Below are 27,426 nucleotides of genomic sequence, written 5' to 3'. Positions count from 1 at the left end.
AGAGGCGATTTGTCGTATTTTGAAAATGGCTTTTTATAGGTTATTTTAGGTTAGGTTAGGTTATATAGGGTTAGGTGATTGCCCCACAGGGTTAGGTAATTGGCCCCGCAGGGTTAGGGCCCCCCGCAGGGGGTAGAAATAGGAGAAAACTTACTGTGAAAAATACGAAGAATCGCCCCTTATGGAGGGATGTCGTGAAAAGGACTATACCCAGAAAAGGCCCTCAAACATTTAGTTAGTGTCTAACAAAAGGACCTACATACCTCCTAGTTGCAAAAAAAACTGCTTAAAAGGTTCTTCGCTCCAAGCCTTAAGGGGAGAGTGAAGGAAATCAGGAAAATAGCTTAAAACCACTTAAGATTATTTAAAAATCCCCTGTTAAAAGGTAAATAAATTCAGACCAGCAATTTCCAAGACCTTTAGACTCAGACAAAAATATATAGATATAAAATAATATATGCAGTTTATGGTTCTTTATTTTTATAGAACATTCAAAACATAAATTACAAAAAAATAATATAAAAATACAAAATCCTCTAATCTAGGAAAACCTTAAAACTAAGAATCCTTAAATCTATAAATAATATTAAATCAGATGACAGTTTTTACCTCTTAACCTAGGTACTATACAATGAGTAGTAAAGCTACTCTATAATTAGTTATATCAATAAATTATTTTATTATACAATATTATCAACAAAGAGCTACCATAACTTGAATTGTGTGAGTACTAAAATATAAATTTTTATAATTATAATAATAAACACTTTATATATAAAATAAAAGTAATAAATAAAAAAAAAATATGTTTTGAACTAGTAAAAGCAGTGTTATTTACATTTTATACTGATGAAAAATAAAAAATATTTTTGGGGCAATTTTTAGAATTAGAGAACGAAATTTTAAAACATTTGCTACTTATATTTCTAAACTTTGATAATGAACTAGAAGTTATGTTAGGTTGATAAAAACTAAGCCATATTAATGTAGCTAAGAAGACTTATGTTTCACCAGTATATGACACCAACATATAATACAGGAAGGAGATTCCATATCCGGTCCGGGGCAACAGCTAACAGCTAATAAAACAGCTGCAATATCAGCTGGCATGACAGCTATACAAACAGCCGCCAATTTTGCAATAAAACAACGGTTAAATCAGCTGACATTGCAGCTATTTCAAACGATATTTTAAAAGCTGTCATAGCAGCTGTTAAAAAAGCATGTATAATGGTATTAAACAGCTGATAAAACAGTTGGCTGAATAGCAGCAGAGAGTCGATGAGGTTGTCCATTATAATGTCATCTGATTCATAAATATCATTTGTGCTTTGCAAATACAGGAATCAAAAAAAAAATAATAGAATAGGCCAATAGATCTTAAGGGAATGAGCAATGTATATTGCATAATATACCCCAAAATTGTCAAAAACAGTATTATGAATATTAAAATTATTGTTGGAAAAGTTTGTAAAATCTAATCCAGAATTAACATTAACCACCAACGTTTTTGAGCTATTTGAAAGGTGGGGGGGGGGGGGATTCGCCTGTTTCAGAGAGTATAATAATCCCAAGCAACAATTCAAGTATTTTTGTATATAAGAGATAGGAAGTCTAGGAATTTAGCTAACAGGGTTAGTACCTTTACTTGGTACAAACCCTGTGGGGCTCTTTTAACCTTTACCTAACCTAACCTAAATCAAACATAAATATAAGTTTTTTTCTCCAAAAGTTTGTTTGTTGTCCAGATAAAATAGAGTGAAACCTTCTTATCAAACTTTATTAAAGCACAACAAATTTCCTTGAATTGTATTTATTTGAAAGCTTCGGTGACTGGGGTTCCCTCCATCATATGCTTGGCACAGAAATGGGTGAAATGAACTCCTCTTAATAGCGCATCAGTCACAGGCTGAAAATAATAATTATTTAAAGCAGAAGGAGAATGAGGGTGTAGGGTTTGTAGTCCCCCCCCCTGGAAAAAATTAAAGGGGTAGGGATACAACACCATAGGTGAAAACCCCTCTACACCGATCTTCATTACTTTAATTTCTGCTGGATAAAATGAGATTTTGTTATTTTATTAAAGAACTAGGGTCGACGCCCCTAGTCATCTCTAGGGGCACTTGAGGTTGGGGAGGGGAAGTGTATCACCCCCCATTTTCAATTTTAGTTTTAAGGAGATAAAGTAAAATAATAAAGTTTTTGGTCATTTTTTTTCAAGGAGCGATTTCTCTTGGAGGGTGGTGGTACCGCAGTACCTAAGAGATCCTTCGGTACAGACACACACACAGATATCATGTTACTTTTATTTAAATGATAATACTTACATTAAGACTATCAAAGATGAGTGTGAAAGGATTGAGAAGAATATACCAGCCAGCACTAAATCCAGAAATGGGGAAGGCTACGAACATCAAGGTTGACATCCAGACTAAAAACAAGAACGATTATGTAGGAAGACGGTATCAAAGAAAATAAGAGGTTGTAAATTGTTTTAGCTATCCATTCTAGGTGAAAAATACTGTCATTCAACGCTAATATATGTAGCATCTGCACTCAACTCAATTACGCTGGCCCAGTTTCATCTTTTTAAAAGAACATTGAAGGTTAGTGAGGGGAAGGATAGATAAAGAGAAGTGAAAGGGATGGGGAGGGAATACGGAAATAGTTACTTCTCGTATCGTATTATAAACAGCTTTCCGCGGATATAGAATGTACAATTATAAGATTAAAACCATTTTTTTTTAGACCCGAGATGCCGAAGACACGGGATAAAAAACTGGTTTTAATCTTATGATTGTACATTTTTATATTCGTAGAAAGCTGGATATAATACGATGCTAGACATAGTTTTTTCGTATGGATGAGAACCGGTTCCTATCCACCGGATTCGAATGAATACGAGAAAAATAATTATCTACACTCATAGTAACAATCGGTCCACCCTATTATTACAGAAGCAACATCATATAGTTTCTAAATTGTACCTAATTGGTACATGTCAACTTTGAAATTGCTTATAAGAGCTATCCGTCACGGATGGACGGACAAACGCTAATACTAGAAAATCTTTGCTATTAAAAATTACCCATCATCCATATAGGATTGCCTGATCCAGTACCCAGCCCGCCTCCAGCCGCTATCCGGAGCGCATTCATAAAACTGAAGAAAAAAAACATATATTTTAGCGGATCGCCTCTAGGGGCACTATATTGAAGGAAGGGAGGGGGAAGAAATTCGATCCTACTCTTTTAAGTTTAGTTTCAAAAACAAAAGACAAGTTTTAAAAAAAGGGATTTTTTTCAAAGGGAATTTTTCTTGAAAGGGTGGTGGTACCCTACCCCATGATAGTTATAAACCTCTCCTGTACCTATGATAATCTTCACTGTAAAGGAGATCCTTAACGGTTAAGTGGTTAACGAGATCTGTTGTCCACAAACACAGACTGACAGACGCACAGACATCCTTTTACCCTTTAAATAAGGCCTGTAAATAAATCACTGCAACGAAAGAAAATATCCTTATAAATGTTTATTCTTTATTTACTTTATTTGTTTGTTGCTGTAAGTTTACTAGACTTTTGCAGGGTTCTAAAGGTTATAAATTAGAAAATAATCACAAAACATATAATTTGTATATCAGAGGTAATAACTTAAATATAAAGAGTTTTTTAGTTCTTAGCTCTTTTCCAAATTACCCTACTCACAAGTAAAAGGACTTCTAAGAAAGGGGTGTTTCCTCCACTTTCAAACGAATTAAATTTTTAAAGTTTTGGAAATATATTAGATTTTACATCCCCTTCTCTTCTCCAAAAATAATTAATCCCCTCTCCCCCCCCCCTCTACAATTTTTTTACTATTTCTGTGCACATAAAGTTTCAAATATTTATATGTGATAAAATTACTAATTATTAACTTTAGAACCGGGCCTACGTCTGCAGTAGCTTTAACTTACACCATTGTTAACCTGGTTCCATAGTCAAATCTTGGCAGGCTCCTGGTCCTGGAACCGTCACGACGATTCATCCTTCTAACTGGTTTTGGTCGGGTCCAATCCTCAAACTAAATTAATAGCCCATTTATTTAGGTTCAATACTTAAACTAAAATATTCATCTCTGAATTTTATCTCTATTCTATTTAAGTCCGATTCTAAAATTGAAGATATGGCCCGTTTATTTGGGTTGAGTCTTAGATTAAATTAACAGAATGACCACTCATAAATTAAGTCCAATCCTTGAACTAATATTTAAGCCTAATCTGTAAACCAAGATAAAAAAAATATTCCTAATACTCAAATAAAAGAATTGGCTTGGTAAATTTTATTTAATCCTAACACCTTATTTTAAAAAAATAGCTTTTTGTTGAAAATGACGAAAATTTTAAGTTGTTTAAAAGCTATGTTAAGTTTTGGTACAGGCAGTACACAAACCTGTGGTTTTTGTACTGTACATAAATTATCTACTATCTTTTAAAGATATTGCTTGTACAAACATTGTATCAAGGGTGTAATCTATGTCAACAAATGATTAATTGAGAAAGTATTAAAGCAATTTTTCCCAATATGTCAATATACTCCCATGGCATAACATCAATGTATAATATATCAACCTTTTTCATAAGGAAAATTAAAAATAAACTTTTCGTATAGGGTCAAGACTATATATCAGGCGGTATATGTAATACAAAATTGTATATTGCATATATAAATCATTTTTTACAAGGAAGAAAACATTATATGTATCCCAAATGATGATAAACAAAATTATTGGTCAAAACGTTTGGAACCAACCAATAAAAATTCAATAAAAGAATCCAAACTTTATGAGCCAACAAAAAGATAAAGTTTTTAAAACTTTGGGTAACAATGTAATTTACAGTCCAATGTCTCCTCCCTCCCTCATTTATTTGTAATAAGTTCTGAGTGAAATAACAAAGGTTTATAATTTATTAAAGCTTTACTAATCCCTACAGATCATTAAATGGATTGACAGATCCTGAGTGATGAATAAAACATATTTTCCAGTATTGCTTTCAAACCGATATACATATATCCGTTGGATTACAGACAATTTTCTTCGACTATTGAAATAAAAATCACAAGATTAATAACATTTTTGTTAGTCCAGGCCATCGGGGTTATTTGGTTTTAATCTTATAATTTTCATTTTATTATCCACGAAAAGCTGTCTGTAATACGACACGATAAATAAATATATACCTGTTGTTCAACTCTTTGGACCAGTCTCTTAACAATGAGGCTTTCTCAATGCAAAAACTATCTAGTTTGTTTGGCCAGAAACTTTACACCAATTTTCAAAACTTTTATAATATCCAATCCTTGTAAAAAAAGATACAAATTTTGTCTAAAACTTACTTCACTTTCATACATTTTTTAATACCTATCAAAATCTTATTAGTACTGGTTTTAAGCCATACTAAAAAATCATGAATTACACACAATTTTTTACGAAAAATGAAAATAATAGATTTTTTTTGGAATTGCCCTTGTATTTTAAGGCGAATTTGGGTTTTTCATTTTTCTATGCGAAGAAAACTGTCTCGATGCGATCAAAAACTATTTTTTTGTTACCAAAGGTGTTAACCATATTCTAATTTATGGAATGTTATTACATTAATGATTATGAATATAATAGAGTTTGATAACATGTAGATAGATTGTGTAAATAAAAGAGTTTCATAACATGTAGATAGATTGTGTGAATAATAGAGTTTCATAACATGTGGATAGATTGTGTAAATAATAGAGTTTCATAACATGTAGATAGATTGTGTAAATAAAAGAGTTTCATAACATGTAGATAGATTGTGTAAATAAAAGAGTTTCATAACATGTAGATAGATTGTGTAAATAAAAGAGTTTCATAACATGTAGATAGATTGTGTAAATAAAAGAGTTTCATAACATGTAGATAGATTGTGTAAATAAAAGAGTTTCATAACATGTAGATAGATTGTGTAAATAAAAGAGTTTCATAACATGTAGATAGATTGTGTAAATAAAAGAGTTTCATAACATGTAGATAGATTGTGTAAATAATAGAGTTTCATAACATGTAGATAGATTGTGTAAATAATAGAGTTTCATAACATGTAGATAGATTGTGTAAATATTAAAATAATAGAGTTTCATAACATGTAGATAGATTGTGTAAATAATAGAGTTTCATAACATGTAGATAGATTGTGTAAATAATAGAGTTTCATAACATGTAGATAGATTGTGTAAATAATAGAGTTTCATAACATGTGGATAGATTGTGTAAATAATAGAGTTTCATAACATGTAGATAGATTGTGTAAATAATAGAGTTTCATAACATGTAGATAGATTGTGTAAATAATAGAGTTTCATAACATGTAGATAGATTGTGTAAATATTAAAATAATAGAGTTTCATAACATGTAGATAGATTGCCTGATCCCAACTATTACCACAGCTGTGGCCACCTCACCAGGTCATAACCTCCGTGATAAGGTCTAAAAAGTAAAATTAAAATCAAACAAGGATGACAACATCCATAAGTAATGAAGCAATAAAAAAAATTGACAAATTGACAAAATGAATTATAGAGAAGAAGTTCAGTTGATAAATATGGAATGATAGAAATCATGAAACCTTTCTGATGAAATGATATGCAATATTTTAAATGTCTTTTTATGCATTACCGACAGACTGACGGACAAAGTAAATTAAACGCTTGATGCTCATTGATATTTGGAATCTTCGCCAAAACCTTCAGCCGTCTATCTTCAATAGCAGTCGAGAAAATCGCATTTCCTCCATAGAGTGACGAACAGACGGGCGGACTGACACACAATGAATTATAGAGTAGCTTCGCTATATTATGATAAAGATACAGAGGGTACCTAACCTTATTCTAAAGAAACAAGAATGAAAACTTCCACAAAGGCGAAGCTAATCAGCAAACCATGCAAAAAATTAATAAATATAAGTGACAGCAATTATTTTATAATTTATATTGATTAGAAGTCCCTCAAAAAAAATTCTATGTAAATCTATCAAAACTTACTTATGGAAATACTTACATTGTAATACTTGATTATAGAGATGCTTCGCTTAAAACATAGTACTAGGAATCAATATCTAAAAAATCATGTTTAAATTGTCGTCTAAAAAGCTATAAATGTCTTTTAATCAATACAGATGGACGAATCGACCCTAAATAGAAATAGAAAATAATAATTGCTTTTAAATCATAAAATTGATAGAAAAATTATAGCTTTTTGAAAGAAAATACTTTGTGCACAACTTCATGCGATAAAAAAAACTCCAATTGTATCAATTCTAATTGAAATATCTAGAAAACAAGAGCTACAAATAAAGTCAAAATATATAAGCGTTTAAAAAGTTGTTTAATTTTCATCTATTGAAAGCTATCCTAAAGATATATCTAGATATTTACAGATTCAAAATAAAAGTAAGACATTTAAAAATTTAAATGATGTAATAATACCAGCTTACATGTAATTTAACTTAACGTTGAAGAGCTTATTATAATTACCTACTCTAATGCGGACACTGCGACACTTGTAGAAGGAATCACTAGTCGGACCTCAGTGCAAAGTGTCATGAGTAGACACCACCTTTTATCACTTCATGTATGGCTGCTTCTTCCACGCGTTTAAAGGGATGCTCCGTGCGTTGCATAGTTACTTTCACAAGATAATCATTATATAAAAGTAACAGGAGTTTGTGTATCCCTCTGTATTTGTAGGGATGGTCTTGCTATCACTGAACCGATATGGTTTTCCATTGCAGTAAAGATTCTTTCAGGTCCAGAGAAGCTTTACAACTATTTGGGGGTAAGGTTCCTCCACCCTTCCAAGATAAACCGCCCATATACTCCCCCCCCCCCCCACAACTCGAAAAAATAATTTTTACTTATTTTTTTAAAACTAAAGTTTTAAGTGGTTGGTTGACTTTATCCTTCCCTTACCTCAAGAGCCCCTTGAGCCCTCTAGGGGCGTACCTGCTTGTATCTCATATATATATATAATAATACAAAATGTAACATATAATTACACCCGCTAGGGCTTGTTCCTACGAACTTGCATACAATGGATAGGTAGGTTATATTTGTTCATTTATTACAAATGTTTGAAACAATAATTTCCAAGGATCCTGGCATGCTTTATGCCTACTGCGGGAGCTAGGGGCGTGCAAGCTTTGTATCTGTTGGGGCAGAGAGTAAAAAAATATTACCATTATCTTGGACATCTTAAGGAGAGGGCATTAAAAAAATAATCCTGAATGAACAAGATTTCATTAGAACTGAGCCATTTACCAAGAATTCTTCATTCCTTAATTTTTTTTATTCAATTAAAAATCTTATTATTTCCTCTTGAAACTATTTATCCCTGAATATTAATAACCCTGTGTTAGTATTTAGGTAAAGTGTAATTAAGACGCTTGTGTCAGCATTTATATGTCTTGAAATTGTTGTACTCTTTCTTGTCATCTGATAGGCATAATCCCTGCAGGCGCGGATTTACCCTCAGTGAAATAGGGATACATATGAAGGGAATATTTGATCATTTAGAAACTCGCTGAAATTTAAGGTAAAGCCTAAATAGGACCTTATACGAAAGTGAGATGTGTCATCACTCTTTCTAAATTTTATGCCAAGGGCTTTATGGATGGGACATTGGATTGTAAGTTAAACCAGTACCCAAATTTATTTGTTGAAAACCTTAATAAATCCCAGTCAATTGTCTGGACTTATCATATTATAATGATTACGCATCTTACATAGGAAAAATATATATTTAACAATTTACCTATCCATTTATCTGATAAATTGTTAGCAAACTCGTGTTTACATATAATATACACTTTCATAACGAAGATTCTCTGTTAACTTTGGTTTGTTGGTTAGGCATACACTTTTAACACCATTCTTCCTTGTTTGTGCTTAATTCCTTTTTTACGATTTCCATATATTAGTTATCAGTGGGTTAAAGGTTCGAATCAGAGCAAAAGACGAAATGCAAATACAGCAAAAATCCATCCCTCCCCCTTATATTTAGAATAAATTGAAAATAGGGGAGAATAGTTTTTTTTCCTTATACATAAAAATCTGCGGTGCCCTAACCCTGCTGGGCATACCTTGTACCCAACATAAATTTACCTGACCTATCAGAGAAAAAAATACCTCCCCCCCCCCCCCTCCTTATTTGTCCATTTAATTCAAAAGAAGGCGAGGGTTTCAGTGCTCGACAAGACATTTTGAGGGAAACCGAACACAGTAAAAGTGTCGGACTGATTATGACGAAACAAAAAAAATTAGCCAATGAGAGGCCATTATTAACCAATGGTAAAATTTATAGTGGCCTCTCATTGGCTAATTTTTTTAATTACGTCATAATCAGTCCGACACTTTTACTGTGTTCAGGGAAACCGTCGATTTTTTTTTCTATAATAAAAACAAGTACAAAGAAGTAAAAAATTAACGTTGACAACATTTATTAAGATAATTTAAGCTCAAATTTATAAAGTTTTGATTATAAATAGCATATTACATAATATATTGTTAAGTATATGAAACTATAAATCATAAAATATATATAATCTTTATTTTATTTAGATTTATTTTTGATAAAAATTCTATTCATAAGCTCGACCCGTAAGTATTTATATTTTTGAAAATCTATTTTTGTAAAATTTCAATGGTAAAAATTGTATTATATTTAATATATGAATATATATATTTTTATAAATGACTTTAATAAACCATTCAATGTACAATATTAATTAATATACAAATCAATTCTATTTACATTTTTGTTTATAAATTAAATCACAGTAAAGTTATAACAATAATAGGAAAATTATAGCGTAACAACATTTCCACAAAAATAATTGAATAATTTTTAAAAAGATTTTTGCAAGAAACATTTATCTTAAGATTTATAACCGTTGAAAATCCGTCAATAATTAAGTTTCCAATTTGATTGACAGACAGACAGGCCTCATTTATGTATAGAGTAACTATGCTTTAATGATAATTTTAAGTGTATATACATATATCATAAGAAGTATTTCTCTACATATTAAACTTTTATCATTTATTTTTCTTAAAGTGAATATAAACTTTAAGAAACGCAATTTTTTTGGGAGGAAATAATTTTCAATGAACAGCGGGGCAAACACAGGATTAAATATTGTTTTCCAGGTTTTAATATGAACCTTTATTTTTTGTTTTGCATTGACATTAACCAAAATTCTGTTTTAGTCAAATATGCTAAAAAGTAAAAACAATCAAAAATATGCTTTCTAAATGAAATCTTTCTATAATACAGTACACCAGAAAAGTTATTAACAGTTATTGAACCCTAAAATATGTCTACAAAAAAATTATTTCTATTTTTTTGTGTATTTGCCCCGTAATCCAGTGTAGTGGTACATAAATGTTTTGTCCATTTTACCATCCAAAAATTAATTTGAATTCAACTGTTTTATGAGAAAATATTTCTTTTGTAATTGTTACTATGTAAGAAAGGATTATTTGTACTGTTTTAATTGTTTATAAAAATTTATTTTGAAAAAATGTTATTTAATTCATATTGGTATATTATATTCTTTATAAAATAGAATGATAAAATCTGTAGTATTTGTCAGGGAGGGAGAGAACATTGGATTCTAAATTCCACTGATACCCAAAGTTTTAAAACAACGTTTTATAATTGGATGGTTAAATATTTTGGATACTATTATATATTTATAGATCATTGTCTTATACTTTTTTATCCCAGATTGTTTGTTCAATGATCATAGAATCAAAAGAAAAAACTGGTTTGAAATCCATTTATCTCATTTCCTACTTAATAAATAGTATTCTGTGGGAGTGTTCTACTAAATTTGTTCTTTGATACAGACTTATTTTCAGCTTAGCAAAGTAAGAAGTTCAAGTAAGAAGCATTGTGTGTTTATTTATCATACAGAAGTAGCAATCTGTAATGAGTGTTCTGTAGTATTTGTTCTATGATCCAGGACAATATAACCAGCTCTCTATCATACAGAAGTAGCACTCTGTGGAGAGAACTCTGAGTATTCTGTAGTATTTGTTCTATGATCCAGGACAATATAACCAGGAGGAACATAGCTCTCACCCCGTCCTCCAATAGAACCACCTAAAATAAAATGTTGGAAAAACACAAAAGGATAAAACTTAGGGAGGTTTTCCTAAATTGTTTACTGGCATTAGTTACGTCATTTGGGTGAAAAACCCTTGTGAAAAAAGATCACTGTTTCACTCAATGAATTTTTTACTGAAGGACATGATATCATATAAAAACATGAACTTTAAAAAACCCAGAGAAAACAATCTCCTCTAATAAAAATATACTCATAAAAACTTATTGTATCTAGCACTAATGAGGTATGCTTACGTACCAAATAATTAAACTTCAATGCATTTATTTTATTTTTAAAAAATCATGCCATTGGGTTTTGTAAGATTATTTTTAATAGATTTTGTAACCAACGGTTTTTGAAAAAAAAAGTTATATCTTTAGTTTTTAGTTATATTTCAAATTAGTATTGTGACTGCCTGTGTAATTTTAAAATACACAGGGAAGGAGGGGACATTGGACTGAAAATTAGACTTTTCTCATTATTTAGCTTAAAAACTTTGGGAACAGTATCCAAGCTTTTCAACAACAATTTTTATTAACATTAAATTATTGTCCATACTCATATCCTTGAGATACCTAAAAATTGCTCTATTTGCTAAGGACATTGTCAATTTCTACTTAAAAAGCAGTGAGCAAGCATACTTACTCTTGAAACTTTGTTTGTAAAAGTTTACATTGCGTTGCAAACTAAATTAGTTGTATAAGATGAAAAAAAGTTGGATTTCATGGTAATAAAAATATTATAGTATATTCATATAATCCTTAATTATACTATACAATGCTAGACAATGGGCAATAAATGTTCTGATACTGCTAGTTTGCACCAACCAATCAAGATTTAATAAACGAATTTTGTGAAACTGCATATTGGTCTTATAGGGTTTTAGGCTATTTTATATCAAACTAAATTGAAATAATTACTTTTAAGGCAATGCTAAAAAGAGCACTGCAATGAAGAGCTAGAAACGCGTAATTAAAATTAAAAGGAAAAGGGTGTTCTGGATTGAAAAATTTATATTTGTGTTTTAACAAATGATCTTTCGCTTAAACGAGACCAATTTTTTACACAAAGAATCACTTTCTATTTTTGTGAAATGAAAATACGTCTAGACTGTAAAATGTAGTTTTCTTCTTAACACAGATTTGGGACAAGCCAATCTAGAGTTAATAGGACAATGGTAGATAAAACATTCTCCACGACTCCCTAACTTGAAGAAAGCACAACACTATGACTTGTTTCGATGAAAAATAAAAGAGAAAAGTGTAGAAAGTATAACAAGGGAAATTCACCCCTTTATTAAGTAAAAAAAATCACGAAACTTTCACATATATGTTTTAATACTTATATTTTTTAGCCTGACTCACAGACTGACAGAGAAAGTAAACTATATACTTGCTGCTCATTGTATATAGGGTATATTCAATTTTTTAGCCATCTATCTTATATAGTGACCGAGATGATAAACAAGGACAGTCAGGCGGAGTTAATTATAGAGTAGCTTCGCTACTAAAAACATATTAAGATTTATTTTAATATGTTTGTCAACTCAATAGAGCTCAAGTTAATTTACATATTAACAATAAATACACTTAACATTGGACATAATATTTCATGGATTAATCTATTAGATCATTCAACTTGCGAATTATTACCTGGGCTTGGTTAGCTAATAAAAATCAAGATTTGAAAGTAAAGGAATGATTAATTCATTAATATGAAAGCTATCTTGACATCAACTATCATATAAGTTACTCAAAAATAAGAGACTTTTTTAGATAGAATTCTTCTTGTAGGCAAAGCATTTGAAAAAAAATACTTTGTTACTCTTTAAAAACCATTTAATATCAATTAAAGCCGGATCTCAGCAATACTGAAAAATTATGTATAGCATCGTTTTACATCCAGTTTTCTACGAATATAAAAATGTACAATTATAAGATTAAAAATAGTTTTTTTCCCCGAGATGCCGAAAGCTGTCTATAATACGATGCGATAAATAACAATTTTGTGACGCTTTTTGCTACATTATTTCAACTTGTTTAAGTCATAAAGTAAATTAGGAATCAAATCTATATATCTCTAATTATTAGAACTATTATATTGTTGCAAATCTAACTTTATCAAACTTAGAGTAGAAGTACGCAGTTTATGCAAGGAGAAAGTGACTATCGAAATGTATAAGAAGATAAAAAGCTAAAGAACCTCTGATAAAATGAAGTATCATCAAAGTTTATTATTTTCAGAAAGGAAGATATATGACAATGGAAGAAAGATAGTTTTCAACCAATGTTATCCACTGTCAAAGATTTAATCAAACTAAATAGAGAGTAGCTTGGGCAACTAAAAATCATAAAAAAAATCAACATGTTTAAAATGGACGTACGGACATTCTGGTAATGATTATAGAATTGCTACGCTTTCTAAATCGTACCTAACTATTACAGGAATCACCATGCAAAATTTGAAATCGATAGGACAATTATAACATGCCTAAATTAACGAAAAAAGCTATTTAAAAAAGTAAAAAAATCAACATGTTTAAAATGGACGCACGGACATTTTGGTAATGATTATAGAGTTGCTACGCTTTCTAAATCGTACCTAACTACTAAAGGAATCACCATGCAAAATTTGAAATCGATAGGACAATTCTAACATGTCTAAATTAACGAAAAAAGCTATTTAAAAAAGTAAAAAAATCAACATGTTTAAAATGGACGCACGGACATTTTGGTAATGATTATAGAGTTGCTACGCTTTCTAAATCGTACCTAACTACTAAAGGAATCACCATGCAAAATTTGAAATCGATAGGACAATTCTAACATGTCTAAATTAACGAAAAAAGCTATCCGTTACGGACGGACGGACGGACCGACCCTAATTATAGAAAAGCTTCGCTTTTAAAAATATTTTGTTGTTCTGAGTATAATATTAGCTGAACCTAAATGTAAGAACATACACATAACTTTGTAATATAACTTGATATTTTTACTCAAAGTTACTTTAACTATTTACTTTCTTAATTAACAATATGAGGGAAAGCTTTAAATTCATGTTTTAATTTTAGAAGCATAAATGATTCTTTTTTTGAGAATATTAAAACAAAACAAAAAATAAAGGCTAAAATCTTGCTATTAAATCATAGTTGGATTACAAGTCTTTTTAATATTAACGATATTATTAGGAAGGGTTTCCTGTAAGGCTAAATTCTTTACAGATTTTTAATATTTTTGAAAATTTGATTACTATAGCTCAACACTTTGTTTTTTTTTGTTGAGTTCCCTAGAATCGCATATGGACTCAACTAGGCTATACATCTTTTTTATTGGTTATATGTCGATTAAAAGATATGAGTGAAAGCTTATTATTATCAAATTATTTTTTACCTTCTTCTTTTTCTTTACTTGAGGATCCCATAAGAGGTTGGCCCTCAGGTTTCTCACGAATGGGGGAACTGAACATCCCTGAAAAACATTACACATTTAAAACATTAAAATTAATATTTTCCTCTAGATTTCATAATGAAAAACAATGTATTGTATCGTATTATAAACAATTTTAACTGGAAAATAAAGGAAAATCATAGAATTAATATCTGGTGTTTTGGCCCTGAACCTAAAGCAATAAATATATATATTAACTATAGTGCTGGGTATAAAAGAATAAGGGCTGATATTCTAGAAAATAAAATTTTGCGGATTTTTATTTCTTTGAGTTAAGATATTTTGAACATGACTTCTTTCAAGTGCAATGCTAAAGTTCAAAATACATCAAACCCTGTTTACAAATAATATAAATCGAACACAAATTTAAAAAGACTAAAAAAATGCTTAACCGTAAAAAACTACTACTGCAAATTATTTAAAGAAAATTTGTCCTATTCCTTTACTGAAACTCTGCAGTGTTTGATTGTGTGTGAACGTTCATTTTTGTTGGTATATACAGGAATAAAGTATTTAATGTTTTTATAGTTTTTTTAATGATAAACTTATCTTCATATATTTTGTGGCAAATTCTATGTTTAGATTTCACATAAAAATATTTTGACTCAAACTTATTTTAGTACAAAAACACCTATTCATGAATTGAGCATTATTGGTTTTTGTATAAAGAATCAATTAGGTGTTAGGTGTATGTTATTTATGTACAGCCAAAAATATACAAAAGATTCTATATTGTATATCAGCGGCTACGTCCCTAGAGATCTTTAGGGGCACATGAGGGGAAGGGGGGGGGGAAATTCGATCATTTATATTCAATTTTAAAATTTTGGGGGTTGGAAGTTATTTTTTTGTAGGGGGAACTTATCTTGGAAGGATGGTGGTACCCTCTAAAAAAAATAGTTTTAAATCTTTCCAGGACCTATAAGAAGCTACAATGTAAAGAAGAACTATATCATTTCAGCGGTTAGCGAGATCCTTCAGTACAAAATACAGACAGACACACTCATGAGTCTAGAAAAAGCATATAAATTACTGAACGAAAAATATTTTTAGAAGATTTTTAAAAATAATTTACTTTTCCATTAAATCCTTATTCGTACTCTACATATAGCTATAAAAAAAAGGATATGATATAATCCATCTAATACTGTATATACTAACATCAAAACCATGGAAAAATGTAGAATATAACAAGACTAGCTTTCATGATAACTGATGCATTTTTAATTAAAAACAGATTACTGTCCTTCAAGGACGTCTAAGCTTTTTTCATTTGAAGGGGGAAGATGGGATAAAGATTAAAAATTTTAATTTTTGGTGGTGACTACGGCATCCCCAAAATCATTTGGAGGGGGGCGGGTTAATCACCACGTTCCCCCCCCCCAGGGGCGTCCAAGCTTTTTTTTTTGGGGGGGGTAAAAAATTTTAGGGGGGGGGGTAATTCGTGTTTGGGGGGGGTAAAATGGCGCGCGAAGCGCGCCGAAATTTTTTTTTACCCCCCCCAAAATTTTTACCCCGGGGGTAAAATTTGATTGGGGGGGGTAATTACCCCCCCTAAAGTCTGTTGGGGGGGGTAAATACTCCCCCCAAATCTGTTGGGGGGGGTAATTACCCCCCCCAAACTAATTTACCCCGGGGGTAAAATTTTTGGGGGGGGGGAATTTAATTATGTAAAAAAAGCACCTACCTAATCTATTAAGTTAATAAGTACTATCCTATAACATAAAGTAGTAAGTAAGGTTTATTTGACTATAGCTTCAGATTTCATTACTTTTAATACTGAGTTCTCCTTTTTAGGAAAGCTTCACATAGATCCCATGATGGTTCCACACTATTATAGGTCAATCCTTTGAGTGGTTTTAGGCTATTTTTCTCCTCCCTTTTTACCCTTTAGAAAACACGAGTTCTTAGATGCTAAGGGCGCCACTACTATTCAAATATATAGTAGTATCTCATTCTTTAGAACATAAAAATACAATAATTAACTCACTAACCAATGAACCAATATGATTATACTTTAAAGTGGAGCGTCTTATAGGTCCTGGTAAGTTTTATAACTAGTTTTGAGACACCCTGACATCCTCCCAAAAGAAATCGCCTATAGAAATTCTTTTTCATTATTTAATGAAATATTTAATTTAGTTAGGTATCTATTTTATGGAATCTTCAGTGCTTTACAATTACATCATAGATCCCCGGGATGGTATTTACTCCCCCCTCCAAAAAAAAAATTTTCAGTAAAATTTTTTTTTAAGAACATTCAATTTGGGGGGGGTAAATACCCCCCCCAAAAAATTTTTTTAAAGAACATTTATTTTGGGGGGGGTAATTACCCCCCCCAAAATGGTTTGGGTGGGGTAAATACCCCCCCCAAAATCGTTAGGGGGTGCCTACGGCACCCCCAAGGTAGGGGTAATTTTTTTTTGGGGGGGGTATTGTTCACAAAATTTTGGGGGTGCCTACGGCACCCCCAAAATCGTTTGGGGGTGCCAAATGGCCCATTACCCCCCCCCTTGGACGCCTATGCGGGCCCCCCCCCCTCCCAACTTTGCTGTATTTTCGTTTAAAAACATACAAACCTTAAACATATAAAAATTATTGCAATAAAAACCTACAGGCTAACAATTTTAATACTAATATACAGCATTGTTGTATTTTTTAACCCTTAACAGTCCCCTTGCCACACCTTAATCGGTATTATTACTATTATCTCAGTTCCTATTAGAGCTAGAGGGCTAAACTTTTGTGTGCAAGTCCCCTGTTTAATAATGAATTTCCGACCTTTTATAAGTCAATTTTCGCTTCCTTCACCCTTTTATATAACAACCTTTGTTTTTAGGTCCTTTTTACTAAAAAATTTCAAACGGCTGTATTTTTCTTATTTTTGAACCTAGAAGAACAATTTCTTTACAGAAAATCTTTATGTAAATTTTATATTAGAAATATCAAAATATAAATTTCAGCGGCCGCAGCTGTACTTGGCAGCTGCCAGCCGCTGCAGTCGGTACCCTCTAATGTGTAACAGGCGGTCGGCGGTAAAACGGCGCTGGATCTTTATGAAATTTTAATACGTCATGTAGGCATGTAAGAAAAGTTTAAAATTTGACGTCTCTAAGTCAAAAATTGCGGCCACAGGAGCCTTTTAAAGACTTCTGGAAACCTGGAGGATCAGGACCTGCAGAATCATACCTGGAACCTTGAACACCTGTATTTAATATGAGTATGTACTACTAGAGGATATTTTAGTATTTTGGTAAGATAAAATGCTTTGTTTAAGTCAAAAAAATATTTTTGCTCTTTACCTGGATGACCCTGCCAGGTTTGCTGGCATCCTGTGCCCGCCAGGATGGAGATATTCAAAAAATTTCAACTCTCAGTTATGTCTCATACCCACACTTAAAAAGTCACGCAGTTTGGGCTCTTTATCTATCACACATAGAAAATGAGATAGAAAAAACCGGATGGGGGGGGGGCGTTCAACGCCCCCCTCGACCGTTAAGGGTTAAAGAACCCATCTTAAACAATAGTTCATATAAAGATCCCTGAGGCACTCCAAAATTAGGGTGTAACAGGCTGACGGACGAACGTAAGGCATAAAAAATATTAAAAAGCCTTTAGCAGTTAAATATTGAAATAATTCATCAAGTGGCTATAATAGCAGCTTAATTTCGTTCCTCAGCTGGATTTAATCTATTTTCAATTCTGCAGGAATCAAAAATCTTGTACTCAAAGATAAGGCCCCAAACAAACTGTCCTCTTCCTCTAACAATAGTTATGTTAACATCCATAAAAGCGAAGATCTGAAATTTATTGTCAAAAAGTAAAAAAGTAAAGTGATGATTATAGAGGAAAACAGTAAAAGTGTCTGACTATGACGTCAGAAAAAATTAACAATTAACCAATGAGAGGCCGCTATATATTTTACCATTGTGGATACTGGCTTCTCATTGGTTAATCGTTAATTTTTTTCTGACGTCATAGTCAGACACTTTTACTGTTTTCATTATAGAGTTGCTTCCTAAGTCGTACCTAATTGTTATAGGGATCATCATGCAATGTATAAAATCAATAGGACAATTTCAACCTGTTCAAACTAATGAAAAGTTTAATTGTCTTGGACGGACGGACGGACCAATCCTAATTATAGAAACGCTTCATTTAAAAAAAAAAACATTATATAGTAAACAAATATGTATTGTATATCTCTGAAATTTTTTATTGCTTTAGTGAAAACTATAGAGGTGGGTGATTGATGATTTTTTCTTTTCAGATCACTTAACTTTCCATATAAAAACACATCATAACAAAAGTACGCAATAAACAATAATTGGGAAAGAAATATCCATAAAAGCGAAGCTCGACAAATAAGACAGCCTGACAAACGAACATTAAAAAAATATTAAGTGACTTAATGCATTGCATTAGATTGGGCCTGGCCACATGGTCATTAAAGGAATCAATTTTTCAAAAATTAAAAAAATTGTTGTTAAAAGGAAAAAAGTCACCAATTTTAAAATGAACTTTCTGTTAATTATAGTGTTAATTAAATGTTGATTAACTAAATTTTACAGGAATTATCATGCCAAGTTTGAAGTCAGTTGGACAATTCTAACATGCTTAAATTAACGATTAGAGATATCCGTTACGGACCGAATTTAATTTTAGAAAAACTTTGCTGTTAAAAGTGTTAGAAGCGGATCCATGAGAGACATTCTTAACACAGACGTATATAAGATACATTTGATATTATTTTTTCATGGTAAATAGATGTATCAAACGTACTAATGACGTGTGAAATAGAAGTTCAAACACCTTGTGTGGGTAAATAGGTGCGTTATAAATATCTTCAACACAAAGTATTAAGGCTTTTGTCTATCCGTTTAGATCTTGGAAATTGCTGGTCCGAATTGATTGCATTTTTCAGGTGCGTGTTATAAATATTTAAATATTTTGGGAGTGCATATAAGCTATATTTTTTACCTCCCCTTAGGCTAGAGGCTAAGCAACTAGTGTATTATAAATTAGTTGTTTTGTGTGTCCATCAAGATCTAGTTAACCTCGCTTGAGTTTTCTCCTATCAAAGAATATCTATAAAGGCCCTAGTAAGTTTTTCTTAAAGAAACTGATATTAAGGGGGTAATATAATGGGTACTGGGTAGCCCCAAAGGGTCAAGGCCTCCGTAGAGTTTAGACATAGAAAAAATAACCCCACTTCTTGTATAAAATTTATTTAAAGATAAGCAGGGGGGTTCATTGTTTAAAAGGCACTTTGAGAGAAACCACCTTGCCAAGGCTTATTCCATGTGGCTTCATACTAAAAATCAGTTAAAGGAAAGTGGGAAAACAGCCTATCTGAGCTTCCATTCATTGGTGAGTACTCACTGCTAAATATGTTGGAGTAAGGAACAGCTTACCTGAGCTTCCATTCATTAGTGAGTACTCACTGCTACCTATGTTGGAGTAAGGAACAGCTTACCTGAGATCCATTTATTGGTGAGTAGGTACTTACTGCTACCTATGTTGGAGTAAGGAAAAGCTTACCTGAGCTTCCATTCATTGGTGAGTATTCACTGCTGCCTATGTTGGAGTAAGGTGGAGGTCCAGTATCTCCTTTGGAAATCCGCCTAAAATTTTTAAAGATTATAAATACCATTCAGCAATTTAAATTTAACTTAGAATCATTTTTTGTTGAAGGTATTATAATAGTTTTAAGGGCAATATATGTCAAATGTCGGGTAGAACATGCGTATCTTTAACTTTTCGACCAGTCATTAAAACCAACATTGAGACACAATACATTTTACTTTATCCAGATGAAATATCCATAACATGTACACTGGGCACCAAAATCCCAACTATTGCAGACAACCAACCCTTTATTTGCATATTCTTTTGTCTTTAAGTCTTAACTGTTGTGCATAGAATGAGTTGCGCCTTTTCCAATAAAAGCATACTCCTTATTCTTGCCATAAATGTCACGAATTTGACATAGCAGCTATATATAAGTGCACACATATTTTGTTATGATGCTGTTAGGTCTAAATTCGAACCTATCACCACCCCCTATCACTGATGCGCTCCGTGTTACGCTACAGTCGCGGGCTTAATTTATTACTTACCCCATGCCAGGGACCATCTCAAGGGAGTCTGTCCTCTCTATCTGTACAGAGGCCAGGGGCACATCTATGCAGGGACTGATCAACCGAATATTGTTCGATAGCAGCTCAACTAAAATAATTTAAAGATTTTAAGGTTTAGAATTGTTGTTTTTACGTAAAAAAATAATCCATTAAGAAAATTTTTTTGTAATAATGATCGGCCTGTCCGTACGTCTGTAACGAATAGCTCAGATAGTTTATTTAGGCATGCTAGAATTGTCCTTTCGATTTCAAACTTGCCATTATTATGATTCATATGAAAGTTAGATACAATAAAGAAAGTTTAGCAATTTTAGCAATCATTATGTTAAAGTCCTTTTGAAAGGACGATTAGACATAATGTTACAAGCGAAGCATTTCTATAATCAGGTCTTAAAATTTAATTATTTTGTAGTCAAGTAAATTTAGAATAGATTAATTAACAAGATATTTTTGTTCAGAGTTATTCAAATATTGAATACGTTGTTTCTTTGTTATAGTTTATCTATCGGATTTATATAGCTTCGCTTTTTATGATCATTCTTATTATATTTTTAATGCGTTTTACAATGTTAAAATTGAATTGTTCACTTGTGTGCTATCAAATAAGAAAATAAAACATTCATCCTACTCGTTATGTAACAGAATAATATATACAGATAACAAGGATGACAACCTCCATAAAAGTGAAGCTTTACAATCAGACTGTGCGATAAACGAACATTGACACTTATATTGTCAAGAATTTACGTTAATATATTGTCAAGAATTTAAATTGATAGAGTTTCTGCGTTTGTTTCAGGAATTACCATACCAAGTTTGAAACTAATTGGACAATTTTGACATGCCTAAATTAGCAATAAGAGCTATCCGTTACAGACGTACGAACAGATAGACAAAAGTAACCTAATTTTTAAAAAGTTTCGCTTTCAACATAAGTATTTTATCGATTTTAGACGACTGCAATTGAGAAAAGATGATGTCATTCAAAATATTTTATTTTATTTACTTATCTGTGGACGACAATACCGTCTAATAATAATAAAAAGCTCCTCCTAAATCTGTAAACCTATTAGTTCAGTATGTTAGAGACATATAGCCCGTCACACACATCCATCCAAGTACTAATTTAAGAAAAGGATACCATTACCTATTTCACCAGCAGAGGGCCGCTTCGTAGGGGTTTGGCTCCAACAACTTCGTAACAATGTAGCCCTTAAATTACATAAAAAAAAAGTCTAAAATACATACATATATAAAAACCTAAGAAATATTATTTAAGGTTTTGTCTTTAATTTTGACATGATACTTAAGACCAAGGCTTATGAAATGATACCCTTAATTATGTCATAAAGAAAATCAAAGCATTTATTTCTAATCCAAAGCTTAGATTCCAAACAAAACAAGGATGATAACATCCATAAGTTACGAAGCACATGAATATAAAAGTCAAGGAACAGCTAAACAGATGGGAGGAAAATAAGGCTTATTATTCTTTTAAAACTTTAAAACAAATCAAAAACATTTCACCGAAAGAATATTAGTCTCAAATACAGAATGACAGACAGACAGGAGGATATTGTGTGTTGTAGCAAATCTTAACCCATAAATTGAAAGCATAACAACACTCTTTTTATTTTAGTGTAACTTGAAGAGTATTGTGATGAATTTCTCAGAACTAAATAAACTGTGCGACCATAGGACTAATAATTTAGTTTAGCCACTAAACATTAAATAGTAGTGTGTCCTATTGTTACATCTGTTACAGATCGACGGACAGCCAACAAGATAGCTTGCAGAGTAGCTTCACTACTTAAAATGTAACTTACAGCTGTGATTTGATACCAGAGGGAATATTGAGGGTATGTCCAGCTTTAACGTGCTCCAGCACTTGGTTGTTTGATAAACCCTGAAATAATTTGAAATAAAAACTAACTTCATCTATTAAAACAAAATCAATTTTAGACAAAAATAACTTTTTCAATATAACTACATCAGTAAGGCTACCAACCAATTAATATCCGATGGTTATAATCGGTTCTGGGCAATATTAAAATTTTATGATATTGATATTATTAAATCAATATCATAATATTAATACCAGTTTTGTTAGCACAGCCTTCGGCTTCTCAGGGCTGACAAAACCAATATCAATCTTATAATTTTTCATTTTATTATCCGCGGAAAGCTTTCTTTAATACAATGCGATATAACTATTATAGTTTGTTAACCTTTTCTTCCTTCTTATATTTTCGCCCACTATGCAAAAATACAAAATACTACTTTTTATTCTATTTGAAAACAAAGTTTAACTTGCAAATAATTTGATTTCCAAAAGCAAAATTGAATTTAACAGTTTCTTTGATTTTTTGTTCAACTTAATTTTTTTCAAATCTTATGCAACTTGTAAATTTTGTAAGCAAATTATTTCTTTTTTATGGAAAAGTACAATTATTACAATTTGTATAAATAAAATGAACGAAAACAGGTCTAATAAGAATTCATTGTTGTATTTTAATTTGTCAGGTTGAATTTGGACTGTGTTGTACAAAGTAACAATGTCAACACTTTTCCAACCGTGATTTTCCAGAGGAGATTCATAACTATTCTAAGGGGGGGTACATTGAACTCCAAAGAGAAATCGCCCCTGAAATCCAAACCTGGCCTCCCTAAAAACTTATTAAAAAAATACCCAAACCTGAAAAGGAAAAGATCCAAATGTAATCATCTCATAGAGAAGAACTCCGTAGCTCCAGATATCAGACATGGGTGTGAACATACCATCCACCAGCGACTCTGGTGACATCCAGCGGACAGGTAACATTCCTGGATTCAAAGTTTATATAATAGTTATTTCTCTTGTCGTGTTATAACAGCTTTCCACGGATATAAAATCTTATGATTGTATATTTTTTATATTCGTAGGAAACTGGATATAATACAGTGCTAAATATATATTTTTTTCGTATGGAAGATTACCGGCATTTTATGAAAAGGCGTTTTTTTGAGATAAGCGTTTTCTGAGATTGGCGTTTTTTGAGATATGCATTTTCTGAGATAGGCATTTTTTGAGTATAGCCGATATTAATTGGTTTGAAAGCGATACGGGAATAGTTATTTCTCGTATCGTATTATAAACGGCTTTCCGCGGATATAGAATGTAGAAAACTGGATATAATACGATGCTAGATATAGTTTTTTCGTATTCATGAGAACCGGTTCCTATCCACCGGATTCAAATGAATACGAGAAATAACTTTATTTACTTCTAATGGAGATTAAATGTTATTTTACATAATTCTCCTCATAATAATTACTAATGTAGTTTAATAACAAGAGGCTGGTTGTTATAAATTTAATCTATTAATATATTGTTATAAATACATAATTAAATAAAAATCGTTTCCTAAAATCTTATTAAGGAAATTTTAAAAAGGTAAATTTTAAAAAATTCTATTATTGTATAGCTAGTCCTACAATAAAAATAATTGATTTAAAGAAAAGAATTTGCATTAAAAGTAATGCATTAAACTCTAAAATTATTATTCTAGTGGTTAGATTTACAACTAATCTTAAACCCCCAAATTAACCCATTAAAGACAAAGTTCCAATGTTCGTAATGATTGAATTTAGATTAATGGTATTTAGAACTTGTCAAATTTATAAAGGATATTTAAAGGGTTAAGAAATATTTTTTATAAATAAAACGTTTACAAATTTACACAAGGTAAAGAAATTTTAGCAAGCTTATACATATAAAAATGCATTTTATTCTGTAAATTAAAATGGAAATTTCGTGTTTGATGTTTTATTTTAGGAATAACCAAGATTCGATCTTATATTCAAAGAATTTGTTTGCATTATTTAAGTTCATTTAAAAAGGTCGTTCCACGATGTATATATCTCAAAATCATGATTTTTATTATTCAAATTTCATACATATTGTTATTTATTTTGGTTATGTCTCATTTTAGCCTTTTTTATTACTTGAAATCAAAATTATGGATATAGAATTGCACTCACGCGGGAATGGAAAAATTTCAAAAATAAGTTAGGTGAGGTTAAATTGGATTTTCGAAGATAACTCAGGTTAGACCCACGAAGTGGGTAGGCTACTGCATGGCTTAGACTGCCTCTAGAAGCGTTGGACTTGAGTACGTTCAATCCCGTTTGGGTGCGATTCCAATCAACCGTCTAATTAGGGTGTATTAAACAATAAACATATATTCATAAGAAAAACTTACAGTCAAGGAGTTTTAGAATTGGTAAAATCTTTAGCTATACACAATGGAGAACCCCCTTTTACATAGAATCGAAATAAAGGCTTTTCATGGAATATATCCTAGTACGTATTATTATATGATTTGAGGTTACCTTTTCTACTAAATTTGTAGTAATCATGTTCAAACATTGCTCGAGTCATACCAAAATCAGCCAATTTCACAGTTCTAAATAGTAACAAATATATATCTAACATGTAAAGAGTGTTCTATAAAGATTAGGATATCTCCATTTAGTTTTCTTTACAGTGTAGCTTCTCATAGGTCCTGGGAAAATTTATAACTATGGGATAAGGGTATGTTCCCTCTAAAAAAAACCTTCCACTCAATTTTTTTAACAATTTATCTATTATAAACTAAAATTGAATGCTTAGAGCTGACCTAACACTCCCCCCCCCCTCCCTCCATAAATGACTCTTTAAGAAAAGATTGTTCACCTGCTAGAGTTGACTAAACAATTTCTGCATGCTAGATCTCTATGCACGTACTTGAGGTCGGCTAAATAAGCCAAACCCTTCGCTACATCATGTGCCATTGACGTCAATCTCCTAAAGATAATAATTGAACATTATTTTAAAAGAACATAAGCTGAGTTAGAATAAAGAAAAGGTTTGATTAAAATAGCAATGTCCAATTCTTTTCAACCAATAATTCTAATCTACAAAAGGGATGAGCTTTATTGGATATATACATCCGTTTACCGTTAATTTATATATCCCTGAAGATTGGGTATACCTGTTAGAAACTTCATCCATCTCCTCCCTGTTCCTCTCGTTGACGAGATGCCTCCTGGCGAGCAGATATGTCTTCAGGTCTCCGTACAGCATGAACTCCATCACAGTGTACACTGGCTCGTTACGGGTACACACTCCCAACAATTTTACTATATTCTAGAATTTATTAATAGATTGAATCACATTTAAGTTTTTTACATTAAAACACCTATGTATTCACCAAATATTTATTACACTTATTTCCTATAGTATGAAAAGAGGACAAGCAGATTTATATAACAGATCTTTAGTGGTCATAAAAGAGAGGGAGAGAAAAAAAAAAAAAAAAAAGAAGGTGTGATAATTTATAGAAAATCTCGAAACCTTGGTATAATGTCTTTTATAGCTTGACTGACAGACCGATGGACCAAGTGAATCGTATACTTGTTACTCTTTGGTTAGGGACTTCTTCACAAAAATAATTAGCATACTATCTTAAATAGAAGCCAAGAAAATCATAATTTCCCCATAGCATTACAGACTGGCGCACAGACGGACATACATAGTAAATTATAAAGAGATTCGTTTATTTTTAATTTTAGGAAAGCACCCTTTGAGTTGTTTACCTTATGATTAAAAGAATAGAGAGGGTAGGGTTTAATGGACAGTATTTTCGCGGGAAGGGAACCCTGTGCCGACTTTCAATTGGGTCTTTGCATATCAGCCAATAGTGTCGGATAATATTAAAACAGCTAAGTCTCCACAAAAGTGCAGAAAACAATTTGCTATCAGACTAAAAGGTCCCCACCACTGGAAAAAGATAGTTGTCTGGGTTATACATCTTACTTATACATTTATTACCTTATGATCAAATCGTTTCATCATCTCAGCCTCGCTCAAGAAGTCCAACTTCTCTTCAAAGGAACTACCAACCTTTAGTGTTTTCACAGCTACAGCAACCTAAATTCAAAATATTTAAATTAGATATAATTTTTTGATTTTATTTATTATTTATTTACAACATGAATTTAATTAATCTTAAATTTACAGGAACATTAAAAATCAGGGGGTGATATGTCATCTGAAGAAAACTTTATTGGGAAAAAAGAAAATGGATTTCTGAAAGTGTATTTTTAGATTAAATTATATTATAAGACAAAATAGTTTTTCTTCAGATAAAATATCTTTTTCTGGGAGCAACATTTAATTTTGAAGGCATTACATAAAATATGTAAATAAGAGTTTTTTCAATTATCCTAATATATTTTACTATTAAGTTTTGAATAATTTTACAATAAACAATAAAATAATGCGGGTACATGCAAAATAAAATAAATAATTTTAGAAGTATATTTTGTAAAAAAAATATTTTATAACACTGGCGAAAATATATTTGATATACACCCCCAATAATGATTAACTCTATTACCCCCCCCCCCTTTGTAGATCAATATTATTCATTGAAAAGTGTTTTGACAATTGTAGTTTTTAATCAACCAATCAAATTGCAATAAAAATACCAAAAGTTTTTGAGCTAACAAATAAAACAGTATGGCGTTGCAAGAAAACTTTGGGTACCGCTGTAATTTTCAGTCTCATTTCTCTTACCTCCCTGTATTTATAGTTAAGTTTGTCAAGTGTATTACAATATTATTATTATCAGAACGATGTCTG

The 27,426-nt window shown here is 31.4% G+C and overlaps 2 protein-coding genes across 10 annotated transcripts in view; both read right to left on the bottom strand.

Moving 5' to 3' along the window:
* Positions 1-1,801: 1,801 nt before the first annotated feature.
* On the bottom strand, positions 1,802-7,654 carry LOC145322572 (uncharacterized). 9 transcript variants are annotated; one of them, XM_080164690.1, is made up of 8 exons: positions 7,545-7,603; positions 7,069-7,126; positions 6,437-6,498; positions 5,219-5,262; positions 3,955-4,061; positions 3,089-3,162; positions 2,328-2,431; positions 1,802-1,909 (listed from the first exon to the last, which is right to left on the bottom strand). In XM_080164690.1, the coding sequence occupies exons 5-8, from the start codon at positions 4,023-4,025 to the stop codon at positions 1,814-1,816; spliced, it is 345 nt and encodes a 114-aa protein (XP_080020816.1). In that variant the 5' UTR covers positions 4,026-4,061; positions 5,219-5,262; positions 6,437-6,498; positions 7,069-7,126; positions 7,545-7,603; the 3' UTR covers positions 1,802-1,813. The 9 variants fall into 9 exon arrangements, with proteins under 9 accessions (XP_080020816.1, XP_080020820.1, XP_080020813.1 ...); XM_080164694.1 differs by having other exon boundaries at positions 3,967-4,061; XM_080164687.1 differs by having other exon boundaries at positions 5,219-5,258.
* Positions 7,655-9,488: 1,834 nt separating this feature from the next.
* LOC145322571 (uncharacterized) overlaps positions 9,489-27,426 on the bottom strand; it is a 104,634-nt gene continuing 86,696 nt past the window's right edge. The window contains exons 41-51 of the mRNA XM_080164685.1: positions 26,614-26,712; positions 25,775-25,929; positions 25,477-25,587; positions 25,134-25,207; positions 23,458-23,585; positions 22,589-22,668; positions 21,910-21,974; positions 20,742-20,850; positions 20,164-20,246; positions 14,566-14,643; positions 9,489-11,172 (exon numbers count right to left, since the gene is read on the bottom strand). Coding sequence (XP_080020811.1) covers positions 11,054-11,172; positions 14,566-14,643; positions 20,164-20,246; positions 20,742-20,850; positions 21,910-21,974; positions 22,589-22,668; positions 23,458-23,585; positions 25,134-25,207; positions 25,477-25,587; positions 25,775-25,929; positions 26,614-26,712 — 1,101 coding nt within the window. The 3' untranslated portion in view covers positions 9,489-11,053. The remainder of the gene's footprint in view (positions 11,173-14,565; positions 14,644-20,163; positions 20,247-20,741; positions 20,851-21,909; positions 21,975-22,588; positions 22,669-23,457; positions 23,586-25,133; positions 25,208-25,476; positions 25,588-25,774; positions 25,930-26,613; positions 26,713-27,426) is intronic.

The sequence above is a fragment of the Acartia tonsa genome, chromosome 6 (assembly GCF_053477335.1).
Source record: "Acartia tonsa isolate MP-2025a chromosome 6, ASM5347733v1, whole genome shotgun sequence".
In the NCBI taxonomy this organism is placed as follows: domain Eukaryota; kingdom Metazoa; phylum Arthropoda; class Copepoda; order Calanoida; family Acartiidae; genus Acartia; species Acartia tonsa.
Note: the sequence above shows the minus strand (reverse complement) of the source record. Positions and strands in the feature narration are given on the sequence as shown.